The sequence below is a fragment of the Pituophis catenifer genome, unplaced genomic scaffold, assembly GCF_029215685.1.
Source record: "Pituophis catenifer annectens isolate HBS135680 unplaced genomic scaffold, rPitCat1.0.hap2 SCAF_3, whole genome shotgun sequence".
In the NCBI taxonomy this organism is placed as follows: domain Eukaryota; kingdom Metazoa; phylum Chordata; class Lepidosauria; order Squamata; family Colubridae; genus Pituophis; species Pituophis catenifer.
The window spans coordinates 177658519-177667967 of NW_027256883.1; the positions used below are offsets into that span (position 1 = coordinate 177658519).

The 9449-nt window shown below is 39.7% G+C and overlaps 1 protein-coding gene across 1 annotated transcript; it reads left to right on the top strand.

Moving 5' to 3' along the window:
• The first annotated feature begins 121 nt into the window (after positions 1-121).
• Positions 122-8380, top strand: DCLRE1B (DNA cross-link repair 1B). Its single transcript, XM_070939852.1, has 5 exons — positions 122-207; positions 1113-1312; positions 1511-1676; positions 2861-3043; positions 7105-8380. Exons 2-5 carry the CDS (start codon positions 1124-1126, stop codon positions 8226-8228), a joined length of 1662 nt encoding a protein of 553 aa, XP_070795953.1. The 5' UTR covers positions 122-207; positions 1113-1123; the 3' UTR covers positions 8229-8380.
• The last annotated feature ends 1069 nt before the right edge of the window (positions 8381-9449 follow it).

Consider the following 9449-nt stretch of genomic DNA (forward strand, 5'->3'; position numbering starts at 1 on the left):
ATACTACTAATAACTCGTAGAACAAGAATGCTGCAGGGAGAGAGCCAATCTGGTTTAGTTTAGTTTAAGATGACCACTAGTTGATGGTGAGTTCCAGTGCCACCTTGGGCCAGTCACCCTTTCTAGCCCTAGGAAGGAGACAAGGGCAAACCACTTCTGAAAAACCTCAAGAAAACTGCAGAACTATTTCAGAACTCTGGCTTGAAGGTATATGCACACAAAAATGTTGTAGAGTCCACAGTTATTACATTGCATTCCAGTAATAATCCTCAAATAGTTGTAGAGTTATATAACAATAGGGATCTGGAATAAGTGGGGAACATCTGGTATGTATTGCACAGATTGTGTCAATCTGGTATGTATTGCACAGATTGTGTCAAATGTTGTAGAGTCCACAGTTATTACATTGCATTCCAGTAATAATCCTCAAATAGTTGTAGAGTTATATAACAATAGGGATCTGGAATAAGTGGGGAACATCTGGTATGTATTGCACAGATTGTGTCAATCTGTGAATGTGTCATGAAACACAGTAATTGAAGTCCTAAGTGCTAAGTAAGAAAGACAGCATATTATACTATATTGCTACATTAGGTAAAGGTTCTCCTTGCACATATGTGCTAGTCGTTCCCAACTCTAGGGGGCGGTGCTCATCTCCGTTTTAAAGCCAAAGAACCAGCGCTGTCCAAAGATGTCTCTGTGGTCATGTGGCCGGCATGACTGAATGCCAAAGGCACACGGAACACTTACCTTCCCACCAAAGGTGGTCCCTATTTTTCTACTTGCATTTTTTATGTGCTTTTGAACTGCTAGGTTGGCAGAAGCTGAGACAAGTAACAGGAGCACACCCCATTACACAGCACTAGGGATTTGAACTGCTGTACTGCCTACCTTTTGATTGACAAGCTCAGCGTCTTAGCCGCTGAGCCACCGTGTCCCTTCATTGCTACATTACCTTAAGCTAAATAAAGTTCTAAATAAAGTACATTACCTTAAGCTAAATAAAGTTCTTACTGCCAGTGGATATCAAAGTTTGGAATTTTACTGATGCATGAGTTCATCTTAACTTTTCTGCGTTTTTTTTTAAATATTCAAATTCATTGTTTTTATAGGAGCTGGAGTGATGAATGGGACTCTGATTGCAGGCACACCCATTGCGGTAGATTTTTGGAATATCAGGAAAGCTAGGCAGGCTCGCTTGTTCTTTCTTTCTCATATGCACAGTGACCACACTGTGGGGCTTTCCAGCACCTGGAACCAACCTGTTTATTGTTCGCCTGTTACAGGTCAAATTCTACATCTCAGGCTGAAGGTACTTAAGTACGTGTAATTGTTCTAATGTTTCTCTTAGCTTTTGTTCTGGTGTTGCTGAAATAAACATTCTGACAAACCTATCTAGTGTTCATAATGCTGGAAAATGTACTTCAGCATCATTTAGCATGCTATTCATTTTCTTATCTTTTTGACAAAGTCTCACGCTGATTCTACTATGTCTTTGTTTGGATTCTAGGTAGCTAAGCAATGGATCTGTCCTTTGGAAGTGGGAGATAGCCATGTTGTGGCTTTGGATGATATTGGCAGAGAGACCATGACAGTGACCTTGATAGATGCTAACCATTGCCCTGGATCTGTCATGTTCCTTTTTGAAGGGTACTTTGGTGTCATCCTCTACACAGGTATGAACTTCCTTGTTTTTAAGAAGGAGGTGAAGTACATTTTAGATTGCAACTATGATTGTCCTTCCAATAGAAGAGAGTGTTGCTGAGTGTTGAACTATGAAGTCCTTTTAATTTTAATTTAATTTAATTTAATTTCCAATTTATATACCGCCCTTCTCCCTGAGGACTCAGGGCGGTGTACAGCCAAGATAAAAAAAAACATAGAATACAAATATTAAAACATTTAAAAATATATATAAATTTTGGCCCGAAAGTTAAGAATCACAGACTAATTAAAAGAATTTAAAAATTTCTTCTTAAGCCAACCTGGCTTGCTGAAAAAGATGGGTTTTCAGGGAACGACGGAAGGCATTGAGGTCCTGGATTCTTCTTATCTCCGGGGGCAACTGATTCCAGAGGGTGGGAGCCCCCACAGAGAAGGCCCTCCCCCTGGGGGCCACCAGCCTACATTGTTTGGCTGATGGCACCCTGAGGAGGCCCTCTCTGTGGGAGCGCACGGGTCGATGGGAGGTTGTCGGTAGCAGCAGGCGGTCTCGGAGATAACTAGGCCCTATGCCATGGAGCGCTTTAAAGGTGATAACCAACACCTTGAAGCGCACCCGGAAGACCACCGGGAGCCAGTGCAGCTCGCGCAGGAGTGGTGTTACATGGGAGCGCCATGTTGCTCTCAAGCTTGGTTGTTTGCTTGTACAGCAGCTTGCCCCTGCTAGTGTTAGTGGAGCTGTGGTTTTCTCCTTGATAGTTCTAAGGACGCTACATTATTTCCCCTTGTGGTATAAATTTGTCTGAATCATGACAATCATGTGTTCTCAGCTGCTTTTTTTGTTTTTTCCTCTTTGATGCTACCTGTAGAAGCAAGCTCTAAAAGTATGACCTCTGATTTCTCCAACAACAGAATTATATGGTATAATGTTTGAGGTACAGGCCTGGATGTAGAAGAAATTTTAAACCCACTTTGTATCAATACATATTCAGTAGTTAGCTGAAAACTAGTAAAGTATTTTACCAGTAATTTTACAAGACTCAATGAAATATGAATTTCACATTGAAAAACAGTTTAGAAGATTTACAACATTGCTTCCTTCTAGAATAACTAAAAATATGTATTCTTAATTAATTTAGGTTTTTGCTTCCCAGGAACATTTTCCCCTGACAGTCCCATTATATCTGTGTCTTATCAGGTGATTTTCGTTACACTCCTAACATGCAGCAAGATCCAGTTCTAAGGAACTCAAAGCTTATCAATTTCCTCTATCTGGATAATACTAATTGTCGCCCTGAAATTATCTTACCATCCCAGGAACAGGCCATTGAGCAAATTAAAAAGTTGATCAGGGACCATCTTGATCATCAGGTGAAGATTGGTAAGAAGATCTAATTTTTCAGACCTAATTGAATGGAAAGAAGTCATGGAGCTTGTTCTTTGATATGAGAATCCTTATGTTTTAAGTGTGAAAATTGAGCTCATCTATGTGGAAGATGGTTGAACTCCATTATATATATAATTGTGTGTGTGTAGGTATATATATGTATGCATATGTATGCATACATATATGTATGTATAGATGTATGTATGTATGTGTATATGTGTGTGTGTGTGTATATATATATGTGCAAAAAATTAAAATCTCGGGTGTTTTCCCGCGTCATTGTAAATAAGTTGGTTAAAATGTTTAAAACTCTGGTTAAAATCCCAGCTTAAAATCTTCTAAAATTCCCTACAGAGCACTCTGCAAGGTCCTTTAAAAACTCAGCTAAAATCCTACCAGTGACTTTAAAAGTCTCTCTTATAGCAACATTTCGACAGGCTCACAACCGTGTCATCTTCAGGCTCATGTTTTGTTTGGAAGCTATGGGTTCTCTGTTGCGAGGTCGGAGCTGTCGCTTATCTATATTTGCTGCTGCTGACGTATGCTGGCTAGCCTGCAACTCTGTGTCCCTATTGGAGGACAGCAGTTTTTCTTCCTGCTTCCTCATCCTAGCTGCTTGGCTGCGTGTTGCAGGCCCAGCTTTCTCAGATTCTCTATTATTATCTGTCTGCTGTAGAGGGGAAAGGATTCTGGTAGGCATCACAGCACCCTTGATTGTTAGTTGAGATCTCAGCCTGTCTTCTGGCTCGATCCTCTCTCTCCCTATTGCTAGCCACCCTCTGCAGAGCGGGAAGAATTCTGGCAGGCCTTGCAACACCACTGGTTGCTTGTTGGAATCTCTGCCTCTCTTCTGATGTTTCTCTCAGTGCAGTGCAGGTCCCCAAATACTTGATGACCTAGAGGCATTGTCTCGTCTCGTCGCGTCATCCTGAAAGGATGATAGTATAACCATACTGCCTGCAGACCAAGGCAATGCTACGGTGATAATGAATATGGTAGATTATGACAAAAAGTTACTTGAGCTCCTCCAAGACGTTATGTACAAACCCCTAAGCACTGACCCAACCACATATTTAGAAAAAACTACCAAAGCCAAGATAAAGGCCAGTCCCATAGATAAAGAAGTTCAACAAACAATCATTCCCAGAGAGAAGTCATCGAAATGTCCAAAACTATATGGCCTCCCAAAAATACATAAAGAGGGCATACCCCTCAGACCTATAGTCAGCTCTATAGGCTCTCCGCTACAAAACTTGGCTAGATACTTAGCCAAACAATTACAACCATTTGCAGAATCGATTGCTTCCTATGTGCAGAACTCATATCATCTCATAGAAATTCTGAGAAACCAACGCATAGGGCAGGGTGACCTACTTGTAAGCTTCGATGTGGTCTCATTATTCACCCAAGTACCCGTTACAGAAGCTCTAGCAACGATCAAAAACAAATACCAGCCACCAAACCACATCATAGAATTGGCAGAGCGTTGCCTATCTAACACCTACTTCATGTACGGAGGGCAAAGACATAAACAAATGCAAGGGGCACCAATGGGGTCACCGCTCTCCCCAGTTATTGCCAATCTGTTCATGGAAGGATTTGAAATTAAAGCGTTGGAACAAACTATCTATAAACCAAAATTATGGCTCAGATATGTAGATGATACGTTTGTCATCTGGCCTCATGGAAAAGACAAGGTAGACAATTTTCTAGCACACTTGAATAACATGCACCCGAAGATAAAGTTCACTATGGAAATGGAGAATGAAAATCAACTCCCATTCCTAGATGTACTAATATATAAGAGAACTGATGGCACCCTAGGACACAGTGTTTACCAAAAGAAGACACATACAAATCGTTACCTGAACGCACACTCACACCATCATCCCTCACAAATAAGTTCAGTGGCAAAAACTTTAATCACTAGAACTAAACGTCTAGCAGATGAGGCACATGTACAAACAGAGCTTAAGACCCTCACAGAAGTATTAATGGAAAATGGGTTCCACGAAAATAGAATTAGAACTATAATCCAGCAAGGGACAGTAGGACAGAGCAAAACCCAAGAAGAAGAACAGAATATGGGAACTGCCATCCTGCCCTATATAAAAGGGACCACCGATAAAATTAGTAAGATATTACGGAAACAAAAAATAAAAACAGTGTTCCGTACAGATAGAAAAATATCGATGATGGTGAGAAACCCTAAGGATAAAATTGAGTTGGAAAACCAGGGGATATATGAAGTGCCATGTGCCTCCTGTCAGTCATCTTATATTGGACAGACAAATAGACGAATAAGTGTGCGTTTAGAAGAACATAAAAATGCAGTGAGGAAAGAAGAGCAAATTTCTTCTTTGGTACAACACATGAAAGCCACGGGACACAATATTGATTTTAATAAAACCAGAACAGTGGCGAAAGAGGAACATCTCAACAAAAGAATAATCAGGGAGGCCATCGAAATTGAAAAGAGGCCTCAGAATATGAACAGACGAGACAACGCCTCTAGGTTATCAAGTATTTGGGGACCTGCATTGCACTGAGAGAAACATCAGAAGAGAGGCAGAGATTCCAACAAGCAACCAGTGGTGTTGCAAGGCCTGCCAGAATTCTTCCCGCTCTGCAGAGGGTGGCTAGCAATAAGGAGAGAGAGAGGATCGAGCCAGAAGACAGGCTGAGATCTCAACTAACAATCAAGGGTGCTGTGATGCCTACCAGAATCCTTTCCCCTCTACAGCAGACAGATAATAATAGAGAATCTGAGAAAGCTGGGCCTGCAACACGCAGCCAAGCAGCTAGGATGAGGAAGCAGGAAGAAAAACTGCTGTCCTCCAATAGGGACACAGAGTTGCAGGCTAGCCAGCATACGTCAGCAGCAGCAAATATAGATAAGCGACAGCTCCGACCTCGCAACAGAGAACCCATAGCTTCCAAACGAAACATGAGCCTGAAGATGACAGGGTTGTGAGCCTGTCGAAACGCTGCTATAAGAGAGACTTTTAAAGTCACTGGTAGGATTTTAGCTGAGTTTTTAAAGGACCTTGCAGAGTGCTCTGTAGGGATTTTTAGAAGATTTTAAGCTGGGATTTTAACCAGAGTTTTAAACATTTTAACCAACTTATTTACAATGACGCGGGAAAACACCCGAGATTTTAATTTTTTGCATATGCACACCCGCGAAAACTTAAGAAGACATATATATGTATATATATATATATATATGTATGTATGTATGCATGCATGTATATGTATATGTATATGTATAGGTCTTTGGTTATTCGGGTTCGTAAAATTGGATTTTACGCGGGAGAAAACCTGAATAACCAAAGACCTACATACAAACACCCGCGAAAATCTCAGAAAACGTATATATATCTATATCTATCTATATATCTATCTATATATCTATGTAGGTCTTTGGTTATCCGGGTTTTCTCCCGCGTAAAATTGGAAATGTCTTGGCGACATTTCGACGAAGTCTCATTTGTCATCTTCAGGCTGGTGTTTTCGGCTTCGTGCTCCTAGAAGCACGAAGCCGAAAACGCCAGCCTGAAGATGACGAATGAGACTTCGTCGAAACGTCGCCAAGACACTTCCAATTTTATGCGGAAGAAAACCCGAATAACCAAAGACCTATATACAAATACCCGCGAAAACCTCAGAAAACAAATATTTATCTACGCACACACATACATACACACACACACACATATGTGTATGTATGTTTATGTATATATGTGTGTGTGTGTGTGTGCGTAGATAAATATTTGTTTTCTGAGGTTTTCGCGGGTATTTGTATGTAGGTCTTTGGTACACACACACACACACAAAATGGAAAAGCACAGTTGCATAAGGTTGCCTGGTGATTCATTAGACACTGGAGCAAGAACCCACCAAGGGAAGGTGTAATGTTTCAGGTTTTTTAAGTCTTCCACTGCTAAACCACAATTATTTCAATAGTTAAATACATTCCATTCTGAAGATTGAATTACTGTAAGTGTTAGACCACCTGGCTTTTGAAACACTAACAGGTGTTTATCATCTTTTAGGTACATATAGCTTGGGAAAGGAGTCACTTTTGGTGGAACTGGCCCAAGAATTTCATACATGGATTGTGGTGAGTCCCCAGAAGTTGGAGCTTATGCAGCTGTTGGAGATTGAGAATGTTTTCACTTCTGAAGAAGGAGCTGGATGGATTCATGCTGTGGATTTTTCAGAAATCTGCAAAGAAACAATGACCAACTGGAATCGGAATCATCCAACCATAGCTATTCTCCCTACCAGCAGACCAGTGAAAATCAGACACCCTAATATGCATGTTGTTCCTTATTCTGACCACTCATCTTTCCAAGAACTATTAGAATTTGTAGCTTGGCTAAAGCCCTGCTCCATTATTCCTGTAGTGAAGAATGAGGCATGTCAAGTATATTTTCAACAATACTTGAGCTCTGAAAACTATTCACTTCTGAAATCTAAAGTTCCAGAATCAGTTAAACAAGTCAAGCAAAACAAAAAGAAAGAAAAGCTGATAAAACTGCTCAAATTGTCAGCCTCTCACCATGCTCCAAGGGGAGTTTGCTTTGACTCGCCTGAAAAATGTACTGGACAGAATGAATATTACCCTGAAACAGAAATTTCTGAGCAGTGCTGCTCAGAATCCACAAACGGAACTGTGCCTTATTCTAGACAAGAACAGTGTGCTCAGTTTCCACAGTGTGAAGAGAAACAGCAAGAAACAATGCTAGAACTATCAAACCTTAAGAATGACCGAGTACTTCCTGTGGTAGAGTCAGAAAACATGTTTTCCACCAAACAACAGCTGAAAGACAATGCTGACAATGAATTGAAAACGTGTCACACAGTTGTAACATCAGCATGCACATGCATTTTCTCCAATGACAGAAAGGATACAATCTCCAGACTTGAAAGAGTTCCTTCTTCCTGTGAGAACAGAGACTGTCTTGCTCAACCAGTCTTGGACAATGATGTCTTCTCAACAGCATCACAGCCTGATCAAATTCACAGAGTGGCCAGTCAACAGGTTTTAAAAAACCTTTGTCATGAATATAATTTATCTCCCTTAAATTTCTCAAAGCGAAAGTCCCTAGAAAACTTTGATTTGCAAGTAGAAAACTACTTAAAAAGAGGAAGAGTATCAATAGGCATAGAGTAATATAAACTTGCATTCTGGACAAGAACTTACAGGAAAAAGCAAACTGTCTGATCAAGTGCCAAAAGAGGGTAGCTATGGAATAATAATCTGATTTTCAAGTGAGGCATATCTGCGTCCTTCCCCCACCTGCTCCAGTTACTCATTAAAATAGACCTGTCTGATCCATTTTGATAAAAAGTGAATCTTCAGTATTAACAGCATGTCTCTTCACTTTTTAGGTTTTCTCCTATCTTTTAGGGCTGCTTATTGGTATTAATTCAGCTTAAAAATCTTAGACCCCTAAATATGTACTTTTGTTGACATAATTGGGATTGTTTTTTAACTGAGGGGCAATCTGTCTTTTCATGACTTATTCACTACTGAAATCTTTCCTGTGAATTAACAATATTTCTGAAAAAGGAATGTGGTTTGTCAGTGATATATTTATATTTTTCCTAATAAAATTTTAAAATGAAAACTAATATTTTCCTTGGCTTTTTTTTAAGGGAAGCAAACAAGAGACTTAATCAAACTGACTACTCATGAAAAATTGTCTCTGTATTAAGAAATGATTTATAGTGCATTGGTGGTATTTAAATGTTAAAATAAATTAATGTTAAATTGAAATAAATACATTAATTTCTCTCAGTGGGGTCTGACACCAAGGTTTCACTGTAACTATAATTCATTTAAATTTAAAATATTTACTACTTTTGTTGATATTAATAGATATTTTTTCTCCGGTGTAATTTGAGATACCATACTTATTATAAATTGCTATTGCTATTTTGGCACTGTTGGACTAGTGCAGGGTTTCTCAGCCATGGATTCAACTTGTATGGACTTCAGCTCCCAGAATTCCCCAGCCAGTTTAAGAAGTACACACATTTTAAAGTTGCCACAGCTTAGAAACACTGGTCAAGAGTGTTGGTTTCTGCATAAAGTTATTTATTCTTTGAATGTGATTTAGCCTTCTATCAGGCTAATGAGCTGATGAAATTAAGAGATAATGTGGAAGTGACATCCACAGCAGCAATTTTCAGCCATAGTGTTCCTGGTACAGTTTTAGCCAAGTGGAACACAGCATGAATGTTCACTAATAAATGAAAATATTTCCCAGGGAGAGGCTGTTGGACAAGATGGTTAGATGTGTTATTTCTTTCCTGCCAGGATTGGTATAACTGCTGATGAAGCGCCTGTTTCCTGTCATAGTTGGAAAAATCATTTCTCAAAATCTTGTCA

What these genes read in the sequence shown, in the direction of transcription:
- DCLRE1B (XM_070939852.1), top strand. Translation starts at nt 1,124, where the DNA reads ATGAATGGGACTCTGATTGCAGGCACACCCATTGCGGTAGATTTTTGG. An exon ending in TTCTACATCTCAGGCTGAAG is followed by an intron (nt 1,313 to 1,510) that starts GTACTTAAGTAC and finishes TTTGGATTCTAG; the next exon opens with GTAGCTAAGCAATGGATCTG. An exon ending in TGGTGTCATCCTCTACACAG is followed by an intron (nt 1,677 to 2,860) that starts GTATGAACTTCC and finishes GTGTCTTATCAG; the next exon opens with GTGATTTTCGTTACACTCCT.